The sequence below is a fragment of the Heloderma suspectum genome, chromosome 9, assembly GCF_057233095.1.
Source record: "Heloderma suspectum isolate Gila_16-S chromosome 9, 16-S_ref, whole genome shotgun sequence".
NCBI classification, from domain to species: Eukaryota; Metazoa; Chordata; class Lepidosauria; order Squamata; family Helodermatidae; genus Heloderma; species Heloderma suspectum.
In genome coordinates, this window is record NC_139466.1 from 1,810,363 (window position 1) to 1,835,754 (window position 25,392).

At 56.3% G+C, this 25,392-nt stretch overlaps 1 protein-coding gene across 3 annotated transcripts in view; it reads left to right on the top strand.

Moving 5' to 3' along the window:
• The window catches only part of KLF8 (KLF transcription factor 8), a 71,702-nt gene that overhangs the window by 35,608 nt on the left and 10,702 nt on the right, over positions 1-25,392 (top strand). The window contains exons 1-2 of one of the 3 annotated variants that reach the window (XM_084813441.1): positions 11,741-11,944; positions 23,641-24,199. In XM_084813441.1, the coding sequence (XP_084669567.1) occupies positions 11,897-11,944; positions 23,641-24,199 (607 nt within the window). In that variant the 5' untranslated portion in view covers positions 11,741-11,896. Of the gene's footprint in view, positions 1-11,740; positions 11,945-21,611; positions 22,121-23,640; positions 24,200-25,392 lie in introns of those variants that run through there. The other 2 variants (XM_084813440.1, XM_084813442.1) reach the window with 2 other exon arrangements.

Genomic DNA, 25,392 nt, shown 5'->3' on the forward strand with positions numbered 1-25,392 from the left:
GCCCAACACCGCCCCCCCCCGCTGATTGTTTGGTGGTTTACTGCCTTTTTTTGCAGTTTTTTCCCCATTCTGAAATGTTGAAATGCCTCCCCTAAGGCTGAGCTATTGGCAGGAAGAGGTTTCCATTAAAACATGCTGGTATTTTTCGAATTTGGGTCCTGGCCCTGTTGCCTTCCAACCCGCTCTCCCCTGGAATGTGGCCCCCGAGAGCTGCTCCAAAATTGAATCCCCCCCTTAAAAAAAATCCACATTTTCTTACCAGCCCCTGGGATTGCTGTGAAATAGGTTTCTGTTGGTGTTGAAAACTGGGCTTCAAAGGTGTTGTTTAGTATGCTGGGGCTCAGAACCCACCTCTGCCTTGCACTCCGTCTATGGGGCAGGCTGCTTGTCCTTTGCTATGCCTCCCGTAGCAGCCGTGTTGTGGGGGTGTCCAGGGCAGTTTCTCAGCTTGCCAAATGTGCCCAGGGCTCACAAAGGTCACCTGCCCTTGTAGCTGGGCGTAGTTAAAAGGCGCTGGGAGTGGGCGGTGGGCATGTAGGTATTCGCGGCTCAGTATTCGTGGGGGAGCTGCTGCTCTTACGCATCCTGTTTATTTGGATGCGGGTTCTAGGGTTATTCTTTTGCTTGCTTTGGCACAAAAGCTCCAAGTGGGTTGCAAAGTATTTCAGGGACACAGAGGTTAACATGGGATGCCGCTCTGAAGGGGCTGGGGGCCATGGTGAGAGATGGCAGTACTGGAGGGAAGGCTTGCTGTGGGGCATGATCCAGGCTGGGCAAGAGCGCCACACAGCTGTGACCCGTCTTTGGTCTTTGACCCAGCTGCACGAATGAGAGTGGGGGTGTGGCCTTGCCGAGGCTGGGGGGGGGCCTGGAACTGAGGTTTTGTGTTGATGGGGGATGGGAGGGGTAGGGGAGGAGCTCCTCCTGGCATACAGGAGCAAGTGTCTCCCCCCGCCCCATCAAGGCTTTGTGGCTGGTTGTTGTGGGATCCCATGGATGCTGTCTTTACAGACAGGAACGCATACGTGAGCCCCCTGTGACATTAACTAGCCACCTCCCTCTGGCGGCCGCCTTCATGGCAGGAAGAATGTGCTTCTGGTCCCATTCAGCCACGCCGCCCCCTTCGCCTCCTCCGGAGGAGGCCAGACGGGGTGGGGCTGCCTCTGTGCTGATTGGCCTGGGCAGGGGTGGGTGCAGGAGGGGGCTGGGTGTGCAGGCTTCTCACAACAGGAATTGCCTGTTGGCCGTGGGTGGAGGTGAGTGGGGCGGGGGGAGGCCAGGCTGTGCAGCCGGCCGGGCCCCTTTCCCACAGGGCCTCCGACAGGCCTTCCCTGTTCGTGTTCTCTCTTCTGTGGGCCCATTGGCACTCGGGCGGCGGCAGCGAAGATTTGCAGGGTCAGGACTTCAGCAACCAGTTCATAGTTTGCTGTTGCATTTAAGTTCCACGGTCCTCACAGCGCAGCACGTTTGCACGAGATGGAAGCAGAGCGCTGCAGAGCAAAGAGGGTAAACATGTCATGGCAGCACGTTCTCCCCTCCACCCCTTACAGTCACCCAACCTGTTCAGATTGCCAGGCATAGGCAAGCAGCCTGGCTGGTGCCGGCTTCAATGGGCACCAACGCAAGGCAAGCCTCCAGCACCGCAGGGCAGGTCTTCGTTCCCTACAGGCTCGGATCCACCAGCTAATGTTTGGCGCCACCTTGTTGGGTCCCTGGCACATCGGGAAGGTTCCTCTTCACACGTCAGGGGAGCTTGTAGAACATCCGAAGGTTTTGGCCTGCCTGGCTGTTGTCATCGCAAGCCTGGAGCCGCCCGCTTCCCTCCGTAGCAGGGCTGATCCGTGCCAAAGGAGGACTCCCTTCTCGCTGGAGGTGCACCCATGTGGGACTTCCTGGAAGACCTGCTGCAGAGGTTGCTTGTGGCGTCCCCAGAGGAAGGCTGGCTGTGGCCCCACCTGTCATGGGATGAGTGTGCAACCTTGTTTGCCTACAGCAGTGTCAGTTATGCAAATACAGAAGACCCTTGAGTACCCAAGAGGGGAGTGAGAGCAAATTCACGACAGCTCTTTGCAGAGCACCATCTCAAGGAGCACCGTCCCCCTCCAATCACCGAATGCCGGCTTGCATATGCCTGAAACCTTGTTCCAATATGATGCTGTGTTGGGCTAGACGGTGGCTTGTTAAAAACCAGCGATGGCACCCCTGCACGCTCATTCGTGTACAGCAGCAGTTCTCATCTTGTGATGGCAACTTGCTCTAGAGACGGCAGCTGCACTGGAATAGCAGAACGGGTCGAGGGCTTTGGGCCCTGCCATCATTGTGCTCCCTGCTCGATCCTTCTTTGCCCAACAGTGAGGAGGACCCTGCCCTGCCCACCGAGTACATCTCCACTGGTTCTTTTTCTTATTTAGCAAAGGGGAAAGGAGGGGCTGTGCGCAAGTAGACAGATGCCCAGTTAGAAGCAAGGCTTCTGCCTGGGCGTCTGCCCACAGGCTACCCCTGATGGATGACCTGATTTCCATCTCCACTGAGGAGTATTTCCTTCCATTCACACATCTCCAGAAACACGTCTCTGAGGCTGGTGCAGACACTTGTACTGTGTATGGACAGACTCGCACTCCAAACTTAGACAACAAATACCAAGCCAGTTAAAGATGCTGCTGCAATGGAGACCATCCAGCATCTTTTCTCTCCTCCACCCCCAGGCCCCTTGCCTTGGCATCTGGGAACGTCCATGTGGAAGAGGGGATGGTGCCAGAGGCATCTTCCAGATTTGCTCTAATGATTTAGCACAGGGGTGAGGAACCTCTTTCAGCCCAAAGGCCAAATTCATTTCTGGAGAAGCTCACGGGGGTAGGGATGTACGAAAGTCACGTACCTTATCGAAGGGTGACATTCGCGGTGGGGGGGAGGCGCTCCGTCCCTCTCCCTGAAATTCTCTCCGGCCGCAGCCGGATATCCGGCCGCTGGGCAGCCTGCAGGGACGCAAATGGCGGTGGCCATAGCCGCCGCCATTTGCGTCCCTGTATTTTGCTGTGATAGGCTACATAAATATTTACGTAGCCTATCACGGAAAAAAAAGAAGAATGAAAATGGTGGCCACTACGCCATTTGCGCCCCTCTCTTCTGCCGTAATAGCCTACGTAAATATTTACATAGGCTATCACGGCCAAAAAAGGGGGAACGCAAATGGCAGCCACCATAGCCGCCGCCATCTACGTTCCCTTTTTTTTGCCGTGATAGGCTACGTAAATACTTACGCAGCCTATCACGGCTTCCGCAGGGACGCAAATAGCGTAAGTATTTACGTAAGTATTTACGTAGCCTATCACGGCTATAGTGATGAAGCGAATGGCGGCCGCAGCCGCAAGTCAACGCAAACGGCAGCAGGTAGGTGTCCCATTTTGTGCGCCTTTTGCGGGGCGGGGGGCTTCATTCCACCACAGATTTTGGGGGGCTGAATGCACTGGCATTTGGCCTCACCAAGATCCGTGGCAGAATTCTCTGACATCCCTACTCGGGGGCTGCGTTCAAGTGGTGGGCGTGGCCAAAGTCAAAAGGGGCGGGACCAACATACCAGTACATTTTAACTTAAAGCTCTTACTGCCAGTAATTAGAGGCTTTTGTACATGAGGCTTTTAACCTGCACCTTTACAGAGGCTTCTGGATTCTTTGTGGGATTAAGATCAGCGCCTTTGCACGTGTTTTTTCCTGGAGCTTGCTTTCTCTGCTTTTCTGTATGTTCCATTACACAACCACTAGGTGGCACTGTGGTTTGGTGGAATTGTGCAAATATGCTAGGGTTTCATGCTACAATTCAGAGATATACCAGACTTTCCTCGTTAGAAAAAAGACTTGCTAAAATGGTTGCAAAGCTTGGGAGACGCCCTGGAGGATGATAGTGTCATATAAAGGACCTGCAAACTACTGTGAGTGAGGAATCACAAGCACACAATAAAAGCCTTGTGTAGAAAGGCTCTAAGCCTTAGGAGAGGCACATCAGCCTTTTAGATTGGGGAATAACCTGCACAAAAGCTGGGAAACCACCAAATGATCAGTGGTCAGGGTAAAGGGTGTCCCCACCTGATTAACCAGGTTTGCCTCCTTTTGAAGCAGAGGGCTGACCCTGCTTCCACCCCACCCCACCCCAAATGTGGAATTCAAGACTCTTTCTTAGAATGGGCTAAAGGACTCCTTGGTGTTAGGTAGGGCATTTTCTCTTGGGGGGGCTTCTCCCCCCACTCCATTTCTCTACAGTTGGATACTTTGGGTGGGGGAAAAGACAACTACTGGAGTCTGCCAAGCAGGCCTCCTGTCACGTTCTTACTGCTGCTGATCAAGCCTAGGACAGCTACAGTGTCTAGAAGGCCACATGAGATACTTAGCTGTGTGCCCAAGTTTGAAGGACTGAGCCCTGGGCTCAAGGAGAGTAAGGACAACTGGATGCCCAAGTACTGGGCAGGGTGTGCAATTCATCACCCAGTTGTGGGGAAGAGGTGTGGTGCCAGTTTTGGACTAGTACAATGACCCCTCTGATGGTACTGGAGTACCATGATCCTGCTTGACTCCTAGTGTGGCTCCAGTGGGCTTTAAGCCAGTTTACACTAGCACAGAAATGTGGCTGGAGCTTTTATGGTAGGTGTCGGCTGAAGTCAAGGCAGCTTCCTGTAAAGCAAAGTTCTTTAAACCTGGATTCACATCCATAGTTTAAGCCTGGGAGTGATGTGAATGCCAAGAATTTATTTATTTATTAAATTTATTAATCACCCAGCCACTCTGGGCGACGTACAACAATAAAAGCAGTTCAAACAATAAAATTCAACATTAAAAACATCACATTTCTAAAATTACCCTAACCCACCCCAAACGCCTGCCTGAACAACCATGTTTTTAATGCATGGTGGAAGCTCATTAAAGAGGGGGCATGGTGGAGTTCCCTAGGAAGGGAGTTCCACAGAGTGGGGGCCACCACAGAGAAGGCCCTCTCCCTTGTCCTTACCAGCCTAGCTGTCCTGGCTGATGGGACAGAAAGAAAGCCATCCAAGGCTGATCTTGTTGAGCGGCCTATCTAGTGTTGCTGGAGGCGCTCCTTGAGATAGGCTGGGCTGGAACCATACAGGATTTTAAAGGTCAAAACCAACACCTTGAATTTGGCCTGGAAAACAACTGGTAACCAGTGCAACTCCTTCAGAACTGGAGTGATGTGATCTCGCCAGCAGCTGCCTTTAATCAGGCGAGCCGCTGCATTCTGTACCAGCTGCAGCTTCTGAACCGTCTTCAAGGGTAACCCCACGTAGAGCGCATTACAGTAGTCTAAACGAGAGGAGACCAGGGCATGTACTACCGATGGGAGATGGTCGGGAAGGTAGGGGTGCAGCCACTGTATCAGATGGAGTTGGTACAGCGCTGTCTGGCTCACAGCTGACACCTGAGCCTTCATGGACAGCTGGGAGTCTAAGATGACCCCCAGGCTGCGGACCTGGTCTTTCAAGGGTAGCCGTACCCCATTCAACACCAGGTCAACATCCTCCAACCTCCTCTTGTCTCCCACCAAAAGTTGTTGTTCTTGTTCAGTCGTGTCCGACTCTTCATGACCCCATGGACCATAGCACGCCAGGCCTTCCTGTCCTGCGCTCTCTCCCGGAGCGTACTCAAGTCCATATTCATTGCATCAGTGATGCTATCTAGCCATCTCATCCTCTGCCGTCCCCTTCCCCTTTTGCCTTCAGTCTTTCCTAGCATCAGGGTCTTTTCCAGAGTTTTCTCTTCGCATTAGGTGGCCAAAATATTTGAGCTTCAGCTTCAGTATCTGTCCTTCCAATGAGCACTCAAGGTTGATTTCCTTTAGGACTGACTGATTTGACCTCCTTGCAGTCCAGGGGACTTGTAAGAGTCTTCTCCAGCACCACAGTTCGAAAGCATCAATTCTTCGGCGCTCAGCCTTCCTTATAGTCCAGCTCTCACAGCCATACATTACTACTGGGAAAACCATAGCTTTGATTATACGAACCTTTGTCGGCAAGGTGATGTCTCTGCTTCTGACTATGCTGTCTAGGTTTGCCATAGCTTTCCTCCCAAGGAGCAAGCGTCTTTTAATTTCATGGCTAAAGTCACCGTCTGCAGTGATCTTGGAGCCCAAGAAAATAAAATCTGTCACTGCTTCCATTTCTTACCCTTCTATATGCCAGGAAGTGATGGATGCCATGATTTTAGTTTTTTTAATGTTGAGCTTCAAACCAGCTTTTGCACTCTCCACTTTCACCCTCAACAAGAGGCTCTTGAGATCCTCTTCGCTTTCTGCCATTAGGGTGGTATCGTCTGCGTATCTGAGGTTGTTGATAATTCTCCCGGCAATCTTAATTCCGACCTGTGATTCATCCAACCCGGCATTTCTCATGATGTACTCTGCATATAAGTTAAATAAGCGGGGTGACAATATACAGCCTTGTCGTACTCCTTTCCCAATTTTGAACCAATCGGTTGTTCCATGTCCGGTTCTTACTGTTGCTTCTTGACCCTCGTACAGGTTTCTCAGGAGACAGGTAAGGTGGTCTGGGTCTCCCATCTCTTGAAGAATTTGCCACAGTTTGTTGTGATCCACACAATCAAAGGCTTTCGCGTAGTCAATGAAGCAGAAATAGACGTTTTTCTGGAATTCTCTTGCTTTCTCCATTATCCAGCGAATGTTGGCGATTTGATCTCTAGTTCCTCTGCCTCTTCTAAACCCAGCTTGTACTTCCGGTAGTTCTTGGTTCACATGCTGCTGAAGCCTAGCTTGTAGGATTTTGAGCATAACCTTGCTGGCATATGAAATGTGTGCAATTGTGCGGTAGTTTGAACACTCTTTGGTGTTGCCCTTCTTTGGAATTGGAATGTAAACTGACCTTTTCCAGTCTTGTGACCACTGTTGACTGTTCCAAATTTGTTGGCATATTGAGTGCAGCACTTTAACAGCATCATCTTTTAGAATTTTAAATAGCTCAGCTGGAATACTGTCATCTCCACTAGCTTTGTTGTTAGTAATGCTTCCTAAGGCCCACTTGACTTCACTCTCTAGGATGTCCGGCTCAAGTTCAGTGACCGCACTATCATGGCTATCAGGGACATTCAGATCTTTCCTGTATAGTTCTTCTGTGTATTCTTGCCACCTCTTCTTAATCTCATCTGCTTCTGTTAGGTCCCTGCCTTCTTTGTCCTTTATCATGCCCGTCTTTGCACAAAACGTTCCCTTGAGATCTCTGATTTTCTTGAAGAGATCTCTAGTCTTTCCCATTCTGTTGTTTTCCTCGATTTCTTTGCATTGTTCATTGAAGAAGGCCTTCTTGTCTCTCCTTGCTATTCTCTGGAACTCTGCATTCAGTTGGATATATCTTCCCCTTTCTCCTTTGCTTTTTGCTTCCCTTCTTTCCTCAGCTACTTGTAAAGCCTCATCAGACAGCCACTTGGCTTTCTTGCATTTCTTTTTCTTTGGGATGGATTGAGTTGCTGCCTCCTGAACAATGTCATGGACCTCCGTCCATAGTTCCTCAGGCACTCTGTCTATCAGGTCTAATCCCTTAAATCTATTCCTCACTTCCATTGTATATTCATAAGGGATATGATTTAGGTCATACCTGAACGGTTTAGTGGTTTTCCCGACGTTCTTCAATTTAAGCTGAAATTTTGCAAGAAGCAGCTCATGATCTGAGCCACAGTCAGCTCCAGGTCTTGTTTTGACTGACTGTATAGAGCTTCTCCATCTTTGGCTGCAAAGTACATAATCAATCTGATTTCGATATTGACCATCTGGTGATGTCCATGTGTAGAGTCGCCTCTTGTGCTGTTGGAAAAGAGTGTTTGCTATGATCAGCGTGTTCTCTTGGCAAAACTCGATTAGCCTTTGTCCTGCTTCATTTTGTACACCAAGGCCATGCTTGCCTGTTATCTCGGTGATTTCTAGACTTCCTACTTTAACATTCCAATCCCCTATGATGAAGTCATCTTTTTTTGGTGTTAGTTCTAGAAGGTGTTGTAGGTCTTCATAGAACCGATAAACCTCAGCTTCTTCGGCATCAATGGTTGGGGCATAGACTTGAATTACTGTGATGTTGAATGGTTTGCCTTGGATTCGTACTGAGATCATTCTATCATTTTTGAGATTGTACCCCAGTACTGCTTTTCCCACCCTTTTGTTGACTGTGAGTGCTACTCCATTTCTTCTAAGGGATTCTTGCCCACAGTAGTAGATATGATGGTCACCTGAATTAAATTCGCCCATGCTTGCCCATTTTAGTTCGCTGATTCCCAAGATGTCGATGTTCAGTCTTGCCATCTCATGTTTGACCACCTCCAGCTTACCTTGATTCATTGATCTGACATTCCAGGTTCCTAAACAATATTGTTCTTTACCGCATCGGATTTCCTTTTCACCACCAGACACATCCACAGCTGAGTGTCCTTTCGGCTTTGGCCCAGCCGCTTCACTCTTTCTGGCGCTACTTGGAAATTCCCTCTGCTCTTCCCCAGTAGTATATTGGACACCTTCCGACCTGAGGGGCTCATCTTCCAGTGTCATCTCTTTTAGCCTTGTGATACGTTCCATGGGGTTTTCTTGGCAAGAATACTGGAGTGGGTTGCCATTTTCTTCTCCAGTGGACCACATTTTGTCAGAATTCTTCACCATGACCTGTCCGTCTTGGGTGGCCCTGCACGACATAGCTTATGGCTTCACTGAGTTACGCAAGCCCCTTCGCCACAACAAGGCAGTGATCCATGAAGGGGCCCACCAAAAGTACCTCGGTCTTGTCAGGGTTCAGCTTCTGCTTATTCCTCCCCATCCAGCCGCTCACCGTCTCCAGACAGGGGATTCTACGGCCAACCTTGGTGAAGATTTGAACGAGAGGTAGAGCTGCATGTCATCCGCATACTGATGACACCGCACCCCAAACCTCCTGATGATAGCCCCCAGTGGCTTCACATAGATGTTAAATAGCATCGGGGAGAGGATGGAACCCTGTGGCACCCCACAAGTGAGTGGCCACAGGTCCGAAACCTCCTCTTCCAGTCCTACCCTCTGGTATCTGCCAGAGAGGAAGGACCGGAACCACTGCAATACGGTGTCTCCAATGCCCAACCCCTCCAGGTGGTCCAGGAGGATACTGTGGTCAACAGTATCAAAAGCTGCTGAGAGGTCGAGGAGAACAAGGAAGGAGCATTCACCCCTATCCAGAGCCCTCCTCATATCATCCACCAAGGCCATTTCTGTCCCATGCCCAGGCCTGAAGCCCGACTGAAATGGATAAAGAATAATCCCCCATTCCATTGTAGGATTGCCCCACTTACTTTCTCAGGCCCTGTAGGGGGAATCTTCAGAGCAGAAGTCCCCAAGGCATGGCCAAGTGACCATAGATCCTGAACGGTGGCTGGAAGCTGATGTCCGCAGTCAGGAGAGGGGGCTCCCATTTGCTGTGTGTACTTCCCATGGCAGCTTCAGTGGTGAACACAGAACCAGCCCTTTGTGCTTGGGAGGCTCCTGTGCGCCCCGTATATTGGGGCAGACTCTGCGGTGTGCTGGCACAGGGGGCTGGGCCATCGTCGGGGAGGCCATATTTTGCTAGCTCATGCTTAAGACTGAATTCTAGCTTGCTGAATGCAAAGCCGCCTTGCAGAGGTTTCTTGGAAATGTAGCCCCAAGAAAGCATTTCTGCCTTTTCAGAGCCTTCTTTTCCCGCCTGGGGTTCGGGGCAATTCCCCCTCGCCCTCATCGACAGTTGCTGCACGGCTGCGTCTGGAACGGGCGGCCCCCCTCCCGTCTCGGGCCCGTGGCTGCCCCGCCAGGGCCCGAGGGGCCGCCTCTGGCTGCAGCCCTGGAGCGGAGGCGGGGCCGCGGGACGCCCCCCCCCCCAGCCTGGCTGCTGCAGTGACGGATGCGCCCCCTCCCCGGCATCTGCGTGAACGCGGGGGGGCTCCCCCGCCTTCTCGCTTGCTCTTAAACTGGACTCTGGATCGGGGGGGGGGAGCTGGCGCCGCGCGCGGCGTGGCCACGGGCGCCCCGTGCCGCCGGCCTCGCCCCATGGCCCCACCTGTCCTGGGGAGCGCGGCCAAGTTGGCGGCGCCCAGCCGAGCTGCCTCACAGCGCCGGGGGGGGGGGCACCGCGCCCTCCGTGCCGCCCACAATGCCCCGCAGGCCTGTTCTCGCCCCGCCCCGCCCCCCTTCCCCAAGGCGGGCCCCTCCGAGGGTTGTTTGTTCAGGCGGGGAGCAGAGCGCGCGGAGGCGCGTCGGGAGGCCCTCCGTTCCCGTCTCCCCAGCCCGCAGCAGCCCCAGCGCCGTGGGCAGGCGCCGCCCCCGCGCTGGGGCGGGCGTGGCCCACGCGCCTCTCATGCGCCCTCTTAGGCGCGGCTCACTGGCGAGCATGGGTCAGGAGCGTGCGGGGTGGAGGGGGTTAAAGGTGTGCGCGGGGATCACTCTCCTGGGCGCGCGACTCGGTGGCAGAGCAGTGGGGCGGCGGGGGGACGTGTGGGCGGCGGGTCCGGGCAGAGAAGGAAGAGGCCTGGGCCTTTCCTCTTCGTTGCCGCTTCTGCCCGGCCGAGCGCCCCGCCGCGGCAGCCTTTCCGTGCCCGGGAGCGCCGCTTGCCCGGAAGGCGCGCTCCGCGGCTGGGTTGGTAGCGCTCCCCGCAGCCCCGCTCCCACGCCCGGCCGGGGGGCCTCTTTGGGCCGCGGAGGCCAAAGCCGAGCCGCCTCCCCCGGCCGCCCGCGGGCTGAGGGCGCTGCGGCCGCAGCGGCGTCTCTCGCCTCCTGCTGCCGCAGCCCCTGGGGCGGCGATGGACTCGCCTGCCGAAATGGGTCGGGGCAAAAGGGGGCCGCTGTGGCCTTTCAGGGCAGCAGGGAGGGAAAGGGCTGGATCCAAGCACTGGGGCCGGGGGCCTTTGGCGCCGGCTGCCAAGGCCGGGCGCCCGCAGCCCTCTGCCTCTTCCCCAGCTGCAGAGCACGTCTTGGGGCCTGCCGAGCTCCGGAGTTGACACCACTGTGCCCCCGGCGCCTGTGCCCGTGCGGACAACGGCGTTGCTATTCCGCATCTCGGCGGGCGAGGGAACAGCGGGAACAGCGGTCGGGACTCGGGAGGAGCGTTTGGGACGATCCGCCTGAAGCACAGCCGCGAGAACGGCAGAGCGGCTGCTGGCGCCTTGCAGACTCGCACGGTTCGTCTTGAGCGCGTGTCCCGGACGCCGCTGCCAGAAGACGCTGGCTAGTCCCCGAGGCGCCGCAAGCCACTTCGTCGCGCCCACGCGGCTGCTCCTCCGGCACCGGCGGCGTGATCCGCGCAGGTCGAACCTCCGCCTCGCCTGCGAGAGCTTCGCCGTTGGGCATCCAGTGCGCCTCCCCCCGGGGGCCCTTGAGCCGCGGCTCTGAGCCGGGCTACTCGCGGGCCACGGTCAGAGCTGTCCGGGGAGAGAGAAGGTGCAGAGGCCGACTGACACGCGGGCCGAAGGGGCACGTGTGAACCAGGGGCGCTTCCCCGGAGGCTGTGCTGCCTTGGCCACAGCCCGCGCGGGGGCGCGGAGCCCACTGCTCCTCGCCCCGACGCCCGGCCTGGTGCAGCGAGCGGCTGACCCACTTTCCACCCGCGAGAGAGGGCGGGAGCCGGCCAGGGCGCCCCGGCACACCTCCTAGGCCAGCGCTCGCCACGCCCGGCCCGGCCCCTCCCCGGGGTGGGGCTGCCAGCCGGGCACGCCCACGGGGCGGCGCAGGACCGGAGCGCGCAGTCCCGCCGAGGGAGAGACGCGGGCGGGTGGACGCCGCCTGGCTGCCTGCGCTCGCCGTGCTGCTGGAGCGCCGAGGCCGTCGGAGCGACCCGCCTTGCCCACCTGTGAGCCAGCGCCGCCGCGCGCCGGCAGCCAGCCGCGCTCCCGGCTCGGGATGATTCTCCCTGCGGAAGGGATGAGCGCCGCGCACGGGGCCTGGGCGGTGAGTGCGAAGGAGCGGAGCGCGCTCGCCCGCCCCCGGCGCCGCCTCGGACCAAGAAGGGGGGTGGCTGGGACGAGCAGCAGGAGGCTCGGACGAGACGGCTTCTGAGCCGGGGCTTCGGCCTCTGAAGGCGTTGGGAAAGGCGGCTTCTGAGCGCACGCAGAGTGCCGTTCCCCAGCCCCCAAATGGAACGGAGCTTCCAAGTCGAGGGCGCCACTCCCAAGCTGGCCAGGGGTTGTGCCCGCCCGCCCGCAACGTCTTGTCGATGCAAGCCCCGGGGATGCCTATTTGCGTCTCTCTAGAACAGGGTGGGTAGTAAGTAGTTCTCCAGATGGGCTGGACTTCCATTCCCAGAAGCCCCCGTCAGCATGGGCAGTGGTCAAGAATGCTGGGATTAGACGTCCAAGACAACTGCGGATGTGCTTTCTGCCCCTGCCTGCCCTAGAACCACAAACGTTGCAAGGGAGGGAAAGAAACGGCCCCAGTGAGGACACCCCCCCCCCCAATCCGGTGTACTCCTGAGCTTGCCCGGAGAGCAGGCCATGTTGGTGGGTGAGCTCTCCTCCTGGGCTACTTTGGTCATAGCCTGTGCCTGTTGCCTCTCTACAGGATAGGGCCCTTTGGCCCTCGACAGGCAACTACAGCCTGAATCTGGCCCGCTCAGGCTCATTTCACCCTCCCCTCTCCCCCAGCCCATTCAGTGAGGAATGTGTCCATTGACTGGTTGGATTCGTGAAGGCTTTGTGGCACCTCCATGTTCAGGCACAGTGTACCTCAGACTGCCAGCTGCTCTGTGTGTGTGTGTGGTTTTTATGCCCTGCTTGTGAGTTACCCAGAGGCATCTCTCCCCCCCCCCCCCCGCTCTGATCTGGCAAGACAATGCTTATTTTCTTGGTGATGACAGCAGCAGTGCTGACCCCGCCCCTTCTTACTCTGGTTGGGTGCCTGCCCCTCTCTGACCTTTTTTGCTTCACAGCAGAGGCGTGGCAAGGCGTGCCCACGTGTGGGGGGAGCGGGTGGGATGAAAAGTCAGTGCTCTAGCAAAGTAGGGCTAACAGCCAGGAGCTATCAAGGCAATTAACTGTTGACTTTATTGCTAACTAATCAATTAGATTTCCTTCAGTTTGTTCCCAGGGTTTTCAGTGTTGTGGTGATCATGGCATTATCCAGGTACCATAGTTTCCGGTTACGTTTCACACAATCTGTAATGCTGGAGTTGTGTACTGCTGCTTCTAGGAAACATTACTGATTTTTATGTTCGGTGCCTAAAGCGTACAATATGCTCTGGCCCAGGAAAGTTTGGATTTAAATGGTTTATCACTGTCTAATCCAGGGGTGGGCAGACTTTAGGCTTGCAGGATCTACTTCGGGTTTTTTTATTAGAACCCCGAGATCCATCCTCCAGAGATTAGTGCAAAAGGCATACGTTTAGAATTAAAGGGTTCTGAACCCAGGAATTTGAGTACTGGAACTGAATGGAGCTCAACAGTTGTTGCAAACAAAAGATTCACTCCTGCTTACCCTAAGCCAGCCTCCTCCAACCGAGTGCCCTCCGGATGTGTTGGATTACAGTTCCCATCACCCACAGCCAGCTGCCTGGAGATGATGGGAGTTGTATTGCAACACATCTTCAAGGCACCAAGTTGTGGGAGGCTTCTCTAAGCTTTCGTTCAGAAGTATAATTTAGGACATGGGTGGGGGAGGGCCATTTTGCCTCTGTTATTGTTAAACAATTGGGAGTCAAATTCTTTCCAATCTCCTGCATATCACTCAGAGATCTACCAATAGATCCACATCTGCCTTTTGCCCACCTCTGGTTTAATGTAGGGGATCAGTCCAGTGCTTCTCCCGGAGATGGGATTTTTCTGTGATGTGCATGAATGAGCGGTGTTTTGATTGGCTTGCTGTTTTGTGACATTTTTGTTGGTCCTAATAAGCCCTGCTGTGCCTTTTGGGGTTTGCTTACGGATCAACTTGGCTGTGTTTGCTTTTTGTTCAGCACCGAAGCAGTTAAGCGACTGATGGCATTTAAACCGTTGGCGTCAGGGCTGGGGCGTCTGAAGTTAACGCCCTGTCCGGGCCAGGCGTCCCACCCTTCTGCAGACTTCTGCCTGTCCCGTCAGTTCACACTAAGTTAGATTGAACTACTTTAGATGGGCTTAAATAAGGGGCATTGCTATTGGGTACATGCGCGCACACATGGGGGGGGGGGGAGAAGGGGAGAGAAAAAAGACCGTGCTTGGTCTCACTTATTAAATGACATGCTCAGTGATTTGACTTACCCAGTGAGAGGGGCCTTGTGGATGCTCCAGTTTCCATCAGGCCACCCCTACCTGATAGACGACGGGAATTCCTCAGACGTGGCTCTGCCAAGGAGATGGCTTCGCTTGATCACGTGCCCATCAACTAAAAATGGTCATGAGAAGCAGCACCAACTTCCCCACATTTGAGGGGCTCCAGGTGATCGAACCCACTTTACTGAACCCCCCCTTCCCAGTCAAAGCACACAGGGATGGAGGAGAAGTTGCATTTGGGAGCTCGCTGCCCCCTGCTTTCTCTTCTCCCCACACAAACTCGCAGCTGCCCCCCACCCCGTCTGTATCGTGTTTGGCATTCTGCCCCAGCGATTGGAGGCCTCTTGAGGGTTTCCTGTGTCATTCGCTTCTCAGCACAGCCCTTTGCTGCTTTCCATGACCTTTAACTTCTGGGCGCTGGGAGGCAGCAGGAACGGGGCGGGGGGGGGGGGGGCTAGAAGACTCCCTTGTAGGGCAGCCGAGACCTTCAGCCACTGGGAAAGCCAGCTTCAGGACGGCTCTGCTTGGAGAGCACGCTGAGCTGGTTGCCCTTACTTCGGGTCTCCCTGGCTTAGCTGGGTAATGTGCTGCTGCTGAACAAAGAGGGGGAGAAAGGAAGTTCGCAGGGCTAGTGGGGTCTCTGGGAAGCTGCCAGGGCCAAGGGCGTCAGGTCAAGGGCTCCTGAGCAGTGTGTCAGTGAACAACGAGTTGGACCCTCTCCCAAGCGGGAAGGTCAGGCATGAACTTACCGTGGCCACACGGGGCGGTCTTGGTTAGTTGGTGTCAAGAGGGAAGAGTTAAAGCCTCTTTCCCCAGCCTGGAGCCCTCCAGGTGTGTTAGAATGCAACTCCCATCGTTCCTAGCCAGCATGGCCATTGGAGCCGCCATCCAGCACATCTGGAGGGCTCCAGCTTGGGGAAGGGTGTGTCAGACATTCCCCGTCTGCCCTGTTCCCAAGCACAGGCTGTGCTGAGCGCAGGGGGCAGGTTTGCCAGGTCTCTGTGGCTTCCTCTGCCCTGGGCGGCAGCAAGGCAGGGGTGCTGGGTCACAGAGCAGTGCTCGTCCTCTGAGACCCTTCCTCCCAGGACCTTTCTGTAAATGTTTTGGTCTTACCAGCTCTTTCTCCAGGTTCTCAGGCTGTTGTTGGTATCCCAGTGTACGTAGGCATAGATCACGTCCATAGCAGGGGCAGCCAACAAATGCCCCCACCCCCGTAGTTCAAGCGTGGCCCATGTGCAAAGCAAGAAAGTTCAGCTCCAATGCCATTGCCATGCCATTGCCCTCTGCCCTTTCTTGTCCATCTCTTCAGGGCGGAGGGGGTCCAGGAGCAGGCGGAAGATGGCTGGGGAAGAGGCGTGCCCTTGGCCGTGGCAACAGCCGGCCAGCCCCACGGAGCTTCACGACTCATGTGGGATTCCTGGGCCCAGGTGGGAGGGAAGGCGCAGCAGGCTGGCTGGGGATTAGAGCCAGGAGGGAGCAGCAGGTGTTGTGGAGAGGTTTGCAGAAGTGGGGGAGGGCAGAAAACACACCAAGGGGTGGCAGGGAGGAGTGGAGGAGAAGCGGTTGTATATCCAGAGCCACGCAAAGGTTAAACAAGAAAAGAAAGGCATTCTGCAAAAATTGTTACTTGCCTTTCTACAGAAATCAAGGCAGCACAGAACGGTTTGGTGAATCAATGCTTTACGTTTTTTAAAAAAAGAATGAAGTAAAATTATATACAAATTGGCAGTGATAAAGCGATTTAAATATATTCTAAAAGCAGTAGAAGTGAAGAACAAAGAACCCTTTGGAATTAAAAAGAAAAAAGTCTGAACACCCTGGTGGAATGTGCATTGCAGTGGGGCCTGCTTTGCACATGCAGGTTTTTAACTCATGAAGAGAATGTGCATGGAGAAGAGCCTGCATGTCCCATCAGCACCTGAGGGACTGGGGAGGCGCTCCCTAAGATATTACACACTTGTATCAAAGTGGAACTTTTAGGTAGGCCAAGAAGCCGATGGCTTGCTCCAGCATAACTGCTCCAGGATAGGAATAATGGTGTCCCCATGACTCCTCCAGTGAACACAGGGGCCCCCAACCTTTTTGGATCCATGGGCATGTTTGGGAATTGTGGGTACCACCGCAATATGGCTTCTGTGGAGGATGTGGGCAGTCACAGAATGGCTGCTATGGGGGCCTGGCTAGTCAAAAGAGGTTGTCAGGGGGAGGAAACAGTGAGGCTGGAGGCTGGAAGGGCAGGGAAAGAGCAAGGTGAAGGGATAAAGGAGAGAAAGAAGAAGGCAAGGGATGGGGAAGGGAGAGGAGCAGCGAGGGAAAGGGTTGTGGGAGAGGAATAGCGAGGCTAGCAGCTAGATGTAGGGCAAGGCAAAGCAAAGCAGCGGGAAAGGTCTGTGGGGGAAGACTGGCCGGGGTCAGGAAGCAACTCCTGCCACAGGTGCAGGAAGAGGAAGCAGAACCTGGCGCTCTGAGGTTTTCATGGTTTTTATTTAAAATGTTTTTTGGAAGGGGACATGGAGTGGAGAGCTTGATGGGCATCGTGGGAGGTCTCCACAGGCACCACAATGGCATCCCCCCAAGTTAGCAGATGGATCATGGAATTCTGCACTCTCCGAAGCTTCTGAGCCCCACATGAGTGCATTGCAGTTACCAGTCTGGTGGAAGAGTGACCAGAGGAGGAGGGTCGTGGCTGGATCTTGCTGGCTGAGGAGGGGCTGCGGTCAGCGTATTGGGCAGAGCTGACCAAAAACATTCCTGGCTCCTGCTGTCACCTAAGCCTCTGGGAATAAAGCGGGGCTGAGAGTGTTTTCTCTCCTCCCCTGCCGGCAAGGCATGACCTCATGTAGAGGTCATCTAGACCTCTCCCTCCCACCACCACCTCAGAGAGATCTGCAGCTGTTAGGAGGAACTTCGTATATAGAAAGGTCAGAACCCCCCCCACCCCCTTTATCAGGATGTGGGTTGGGGGTCTTCATGGCGCATGGCCCAGGAATGGCCTTCCCTTGCCACAGAGGCACTGGCCATATGCTGCCTCTAGTGGGCTGGGCTGGGCTGGGCTGGGGGTATCGGAGCAACCTCCCTTGGTCCCCTTCAGCACAAGGGTCTGACTCTGCAGAAAGGACAGACAGTCACTCGGGTGCCCAGCCAGCCAGGAAGGGGCTTGGCATTTAAACTACCTTGGGACAAGCTGCGCCTCCTGGGCCCCCAATTTTGAAAGATCCTCAGGGCCGCCCTTTCTCAGTCTGGCATCCTCCAGATGTGTCGGATGGCAACTCCCATCATTCCCAGCCAGCATGGCCATATGATGGGAGTTGCAGGTCAGCACATCTGGGGGCACCAGGTTGGGAAGTCCGCCCCTCGCAGGTGGCAGAACATTTTGGTTGGCAGCGCCAGCCGCCGCCTCTCGTGACCTCCAGGCCCCTTGGCCACGGAAGGGAGCAGCCCAGCCTCTCCTGGGGACAAAGGCTGGGGGCGGATCGGAGGGCGTGGGTGGGAAGCTGAGGGGTGGGAGGAGTGGGCTGCATGGGGGGGCTGGCCACGTCCTCCAGCGAGGGCTGCTCAGATGGCTCGCCCCCTGCTTGGAGAGCGGCCGGTTGGCGGGGACTGGCACTCCATTGTTCTGGCGCCCTGACAGGCAGGCGGGGAGGGGGCGGGAGGCCGGCAGGCAAGCCGCCAGCCAGCCAGGGCTGGCCTGTGGGTGGCTGGGCGGGGGCCGGCCGGCCTGGCTGGGGGAAGGGCGTGCCTGGGCCTGCCAAAGGAGTGGCTTGTTTTGCGCCTGCACTGCCTGGGCCAGGCCCTGGGAGTGCCTGGGCCTCGCCCATCCAGGGCACGTGGAAGAGGCTCCAGCAGGGAGGCCGAGGTGCTCCTTGGACCTGGGAGGAGGCCCCGCAGAGCTCAGGGCTGGGAGATCGGGGGGTGGGGCTTGCCTGCACTCCTCTGCTGCTTCTCCCCCTCCCGCCACTCCAGACCGCAGAGTGTTGCAGGCGTTCCAAAGGCACCCGCATGCACCGTGAAGGTGCCACATGGCTGTCAAGCCCTCTCCTCCTCTTCCACCGCCACCGCCCTTGCTTGGCACTAGGGATGGACGAAAGTCCCTCACCTGTCCTCGCAGCTTGCTTTGCGGTGGGGGGGAGGCGCTTCGCTTCTCCCCCCGAAGTTCATGCGAGGGGGGGGAGGCACCCCGCCTCGCCCAGCCGAAATTCAGGCCGGGCGGGAGGAGCCCCATCCCTCGCCGGCGAAATTCAGGCCGGGTAGAAGCGCCCCGTCTACCCGGCCGTGAAAAAAAAAAAAACCACCCCCGTGATGGGCTACGTAATGATTAACATAGCCTATCACAGCTAGATTTCCAAAGTCAGCCGTGATAGGCTACGTAAATCGTCACGTAGCCTATCACGGGTGACTTTGGGGGGAAAAAAGGCGCGTACGCAAATTATGTAGACTACAGGGACCAAATAAGGAATGCAAATGGCGGCTCCCTATCGGGGCTGCCATTTGCGTACGTGCTTTTTTTTTTCCCCCCAAAGTCACCCGTGATAGGCTACGTGACGATTAACGTAGCCTATCACGGCTGACTTTGGAGATCTAGCCGTGATAGGCTACGTTAATCGTTACGTAGCCTATCACAGGGTTTTGTTGGGTTTTTTTACTGCACTTGTAATGGCGGCGGTGGCAGCCGGTCGAAAGACCGGCTGCCACCCCCACCCCTGACGAAGACCCGACGACCTGCCGCCGGGAGGGACATTCGTGAAAGGTAAGTCCCATCCGGGGGGGGGGGGGGGGCGGAGAATTTCACCGCCGATTTCGGGGGGCCGGATGCGTTGGCGCTCGGCCCCCCGAAGTTTCGGGGAGAAATTCTCCCCCATCCCTACTTGGCACTGCTTTCCTGGGCCCCTTGCCAGGCCTGGATGGGCCCGCTGGTGCCGCTACTGCTCCCTGGCACCTGTGCCCTGCTTCCCACCCATCCATACCCGGCCTGGTCCAGATACAGGGCCAAGTATCTCTGAATTAATCTCTCCACCTCTGCACCCCTTCTGCCTCCAGCCCCTTCCGCTAGGGGCCCCTGGCTGTGGGGAGGGAGAGGTGCTGCAGGTTCCCTCCTCTGCCTGAGCATCTCTTGCCAGCCCAGAGAGGGCGGGGCACCCCCCCCCCAGGAGCACCTGGACATGGCAGGGCCTCCCGGACTAGTTCTTTGCTCTCTGCAAAAGTGATGCCCTCGCAGCAGCCTCTTCGGTCCCTGTCCAGGGGCTTCTGACAGCCCCCCCCCCCGGATTTTGCCAGTCTGCTCCTCTCTGGGGTGCAAGGGCTTTTGGAGGGGCAGTGGTGGAGGTCTGCTTCCTTCCATGGAAGGAACACCCTGAGCTTGCCTCTGAACTTTCCTCCTGGCTCAGCCCCCAGGCTCTTCAGTGCCCCCCGCCGCCACCGCCACCCCCAGTCTGTGGCGGCAGCTGCTAAGTGCCCTGCGAGAGCTCACGTGACACTGTGCTGGCTGCATGCATGGGGCCCTCCCCCTTTACGTCCCACGTTGCTAACCCAGGGTCACTGGTGGGTGGTTCTATATTCTGGGCTGCTTGTACGGTGCAGGACCTGTGCATTGAAAGTGCAGGAAAGTCCACCCCCCCCCCCCCGATCTCTGTCCCAACATGCTTGCAGTTGGGATGTTTAGCAGAGGTGTTCAGGGGTGGCAACCCCATAGAGCAGGGCTGCAGAACCTCTTTCAGCCCAAGGGCAGAATTCCATTTCGCAGAAGCTCTCTGGGCCACATGCCAGTGGTGGGCGGGGCTGAAGTCAAGGGGAGGGGCCCAAAATACCCTCATATTTTAGCTTACAGCCCTTTAGCCTTAAGGGAGGTATTTCAGCATTTTAGAATGGAGGGGGGTGGGGGGGCTGCACAAAAGCCGGAAACTACCAAGCGTTTGGTGACGTATGAGGGTGGGGGTGGGAGCAGGGGGAGGGATACAGCCTTCTGGAGACCCCTGCAGGATTGGACCCTGGGCCTGAAGTTCTATACCCTGCCATAGAGTATGTGCTGGGCATTTCACTGCCTTGCTTGCAGGTTTGCAATTGAACTTCCTTTTTTTCCCCGGGGGTCCCCTGAATATGCTGGAGGTGGTTTGTCTTCCTGACAGCCCCCCACTCTCTCTTACTTTTGCCTTCTCTTTAGCCTTGTCATGTGACAGTGAGTTCCACAGGTTGGCTCCTTACCATGTCCCTTGTTACATGGAATGCCCCGAATGAAGAATAGGATTCCTGCTTGGTTCCCATTCTGTGTCGCCTCCTTCCTGCAGGGCTCCCCCGTGATTTCATAACACCCCCCACTCCCTGTTTCTTAACGAGGGCCACGTGATCGCCCTCCTCTTCCCCCGTGCTGGTGAATGAGTGGCCACCCACCCGGGCCTTGGTTTCCTACTGCTGTGCCAGATCATGCTTCCAGAGGCTGCCGCTGTCCTCCTGGAAGAAGCGGCAAAGGAAGACCTATCCACCACCCTGCCCTGCCCCGCCCTTTCTGATGCTGCTGGGCTTCTAGGTGTGCCAGTCTGCAATTTGGGTGCACTTAAAAAAATAAAATGTATTTCTGTTAGGACCATTTCTTATACCAAATTGCAGTGGAGTATAACCCTGCCCCATGGCAAACAAATAAAAACTAAGGAGAGGAGAAAGGTCCCGACTCAAAACAGATCCTGTTCTCCCCCCGCCCAACCACGGACTGCTTGAAGGGCTGAGGAGGGAGCAGTGCGGTCGGTCGTTCAGTCCCCCTCTCAGGACCTCTTGTATGCTGCCATGGATCCGGGGGTGGGTTGTCATCGGTTGGGGGGCGAGTCCAGCTCTGACCCCCAAAAGAAATCCGTCTGTTAGCAAGTAGGTCTTCTAGACCGGACTGAGGAGCAACGCAGGGCCTTATTCTGACACTACTAGCAAGAGAGGAGGGACTCCCTCCTCTCCCCCTCCCCTGCATTGTAGCCTCCAAGAGGAGGATGAGCCTGGTCAGCCTAGAGGCTTTGCTTGGGCAGGGGGTGGGGGGGTAGGTGGGCCTGGCCTTCTCGAAATAGCTCCCCTCCCCTAGCTGGTGCCAGGAGAAGGTGTGATCACTTGCGCGCGCGTGTGCACGCACACACACACACACACACTGGGCAGAGCCGAATGCAGACTCCCTCCTGTTCCCATAGCAACAGACGCTGAGCTCCTTCATGCACTCTGGGAAGTAGGGGGGCTCTTTGTTCAGCAGAGAGCCCCCCTTTAAAAAAAAAGAAAAGAGAAGGAGGCTTGGGAGAGGAGAACAGGAAGGCAACTTTGCTCCCCTCTCCCCAAAAGACACGTAGCTGGTCAGATGGGGAGGATGTGATGCTTTTCCAATCTGTTTCTCCTGCCCCGCTGATCTGGGAGTGCAGTAGCCGGGGGGGGGGGGGGGGGCTTCCTTACTGGCATTGCCGAGGGAGGCAGCCTGTGCTGGATGGATCCTGACAGCAGCAACTATGTTTGCTGTGGCAGCCCAAACAACCTGCATGGAATGCGGCCCCCGCAGGGGTATTTGCACATGTGGGGTGGGGGTGTGTGGAGATGTCACCCCGTCTATGTAGTACGCACATCCCCAGGATTGGGAGGGGGTCCGCAGACATCCTTCGTGCAGGCACAGGTTTCCTTTTTTAGCGTGATGCCAAGTTTACCATCTTTCTCCTTGTTGCCTTTTTGGTGGGTCTGGGACAGCAGGAGAAGAGCCGTTTGCCATACCAGGCCTGACTCGGGGGAGCGGAAGCACCTTCCTCGTGCCGCACCTGGCTCCACAGCGGGCTTGGCGTTGGATCTGGCGCCTCCCGGCCTTGGCCGGCACCGACAAGTGTGGAACTTGCACCATAAGCAAAACAGAGCCTGCACTGGTTTATATTTGATGGTTTGGGTGCTTTAATTAGTACTGCTTATTACCCCCCCCGCCCGTGAGGGCAGGGTATCAAGCCCGTTGTTCCAATAAATACATAAATCTGACCTCTTAGGCTGAAGTTTTGAGCCGGACTGAGGCCTTGATGGAAACAGCAAGGCAGTTGCCCTCCTCTCTGCTTTTGCGGGGCGTGCCAGGCCTCATGGAGTGGAACTCCCTGCTGCTTGAGAGGGGCCCTTTGGGTTCTGGCTAAACAGGGGCGGCCAGCTGGGCAGAGTCTGTGCCCCGATAAATGGCCTCTGTGCCCCGCCTGGCGGCTCCAGTTTGCCCTCTGCTGCCGCGGTTGGGCTGCCCTGTCTCAGGGAGGGCCCCCCCCCAGTCGAGAGGCTGCAGGGGCTTGGGCAGATCGGCCCTTGAGGGCTGCCTGGCAGAAGCCGGGCTCGCGGCTGGGCCTGGGGAGGGGGAAAGCGTCAGCTGGCTGTCCGTGTCTCTACTGCACGTGCGCGTGTGTTGGGGGGGCGCTGTAAGTCACGCTGCAGCCCCACAGTGTGCTTTCAAGCTGCTGCCGCTGCCAGGAGGAGGGGTGCTTTGTCCTTCAGGCTCCACCCGCTCTTCCTGGGGAGGGAGAGGCGCCGTGCCAACCTTTCCTCTGCAGCCGGAAACGCCAAGGCTGCCTCCCAGGGATGCCCCCCCCCCGCCCGCCTCCCAGGCCTGGCTCCCCCCCCGCGCTGCATCGCGCGCGTGCTCTCTCTCGGCCTGGGGCTGGCCACAGAATGCTGTTGCTGAGAAAAGCTATAAATAGGTCCGCCTGTCTGGAGCGCTTGCAGCCGCCTCGCCTGCCCCCCCGCCCATTCTGGAGTAGCGCAGTCTGGGGCGGCGGTCCGCACCCCCGCTTCGTTTTGCACGTTGGAGTTGGCCCAGGCAACCTGCCTCCTTGGCTTTTGAGCTCCGCTGGGCTGCGCAGGGCGGGTGCAGCTGCTGTCCTGCGCCCAGGCTGCTCAGCCCCTTCTTTATAAGGTCCATAGGAGGGAGGGCAGCTGGTTTGGTGGCCCAGACAGCCCCTTCCTTCCTTCCTTCCTTCCTTCCTTCCTTCCTTCCTTCTGCAGAGGAGTGTGTGTCTACGAGTCCTTCCCACGCACCGACAGTGGTGAGGATTCTCTGTTGGGAAGAGAGGGCTAGACTGCCACCCTGCAGAACTACAGTTCCCAGAGTGCTTTGTGGGGAGGAGCCATGACAGCTTTACATTTGTCGTCTGGACCTGTTTCCGCGGCGCTGGTTCCCCCCCCTGGCAGCCTCGAAGGAGCGAATCTGTCGCCCTGCCTGGTGCAGCCAGACCCCTGTGCACGTCTCAGGCGGTGCCTCGCGGAGGCCTTCCTCTCTGCCCGGCCCCTCCTCCACCCTTGCTGTGTCCTGCCCGGACGGGCTGAGCCGAGCTGGGCTCTGGGTCCCCTTGCGCCCTCCACTAGGAGTCTCGGGTATTGCCTGACAGGCAGCTGTCTCATGGCTCCTTCCTTCCTTCCTTCCTTCCTCTGCAGGCTGCCGGCTTTGCCCACAGCAAGGCTCTGTCCAAGATGAGTTCCTCGTCGCTGTTGGAGGACGGGTCCATCGAGCCGCCGGTGCTGCTGAGTGACATCAAGACGGAGCCCCCTGAGGAGCTGCTGGCCAGTGACTGCAACCAGCCCCAAGCGGAGCCGGTGGACTTATCCCTCAACAAGCCCAAGGCCTCGCTGCAGCCCTCCTCCTCCTCCTCGCTGCCTTCCTCCGTCCGCTCCTCGCCCATGCTGGCGACGCCCCCCATCCCCGCCCCTGTGGTCTCCATGTCGCCCACGGGGCTGGGCTCCTCCTCGGCCATCCCGGCAGTGCTCTCCCCCGGCTCCATCCTCGCCTCGACGCAGGGCAGCGGCGGGCAGCAGATCCTGCACGTCATCCACACCATCCCTTCCGTCAACCTCCCCAGCAAGATGGGAAACCTGCAGACCATCCCGGTGGTGGTACAGTCCTTGCCCGTGGTGTACACGACCATGCCCAGCGACGGTGTCACCGCCGCCATCACAGTGCCGCTTATTGGTGGTGATGGCAAGAATGCTGGATCCGGTGAGACCTGCTGCCAGGCTTCCCATTGATGTGGGGGCAAGCGGCCACGCTTCCTCCGCGCTTCTGTCTGCCCCTGATGTGGGGCTTGGCTTTGCACTTAGAAGATTCTGGGCCCAGGCCCAAAGGACACCGATGCACATAGCATTTACGTGTGTTAATTTATATCTATACATGCATATTCAGAAATAATTATGAGAATTTATTTAAAATCATTTTATTCATTTATTACATTTCTGTACCATCCAATAGCCAAAGCTCTCTGGGCAGTTTACAAAGATTTAAACCTTAAAAATACATTATACATAGTATAGAAAACATTACGTATAAACGGGCAGCATGCAGATAGACTCACATATATCTAAACAATTTTAAACAACAGTAAGAAAAATCTCTCAGAAGGCAAGCCAGCAAATTTTCCATCCGAATCACACCAAATAAACTAAATGATTTAATTAATTTGCACACACACCCCCGATCATCCTAAGTCAGTAGTTCATCTCCAGTTACAATTAATCTGGAACTGCTGTGAAGAGGTGTGAAAAAAGGGGCAAGAAAGTGTGGCTGGCAAGTTTTTTCATAAGCCCTTTTAACCCGCCCCCCCATGGAAATAAGCTTAGAAAAAAAGCTTCCATTGGCACCAATGGAAATTGTCTCCCTGGCCCCCGAGAGCTTAATTGTCGGGGAGGGGTTGGAGGGGTGCGCAGCATGTGTGCCCCCCCCTTGAAAATTGTCCCTTGCATGGCAATTAAGCTGCAGAAAAAAAAGCTTCCAACAGACACTCATGGCTCTGGGTAAAATAACCAGGGCCCTGGGAAATAGATTCGGGACCCACAGCTAGCAGTGTCCCTGGCGCCCACCTCCTTTGGGTCTGCCAGGCTTCCTCGGGGGTGCTAGCATGGCTCCTCGCCTTTAGGGTTGGGCTGGCTCCCATGTCAGCGAGGGAGGGCCAAGTAGCACAAGAAACTCCACTTCCGAGCTCCCGCCACGCTGCTGTTCCCCGTGGAGGGAAGGGGAGGCAGTTGCAGTGGGAGAAGACGCGCTTCCTTCCTTGTAACCAAAGGGTGACGTGTCACGAGGCCCTGTCTGGACGCATCTGGTGGAGCCCAGTTGAGGGGGCTTGGATCTGCCTTTCCCTCGGAGGCAGGCCTGGTCTGACGGCTGGAGCTCAGGCCTGGTGAATGGACTTGAACCCC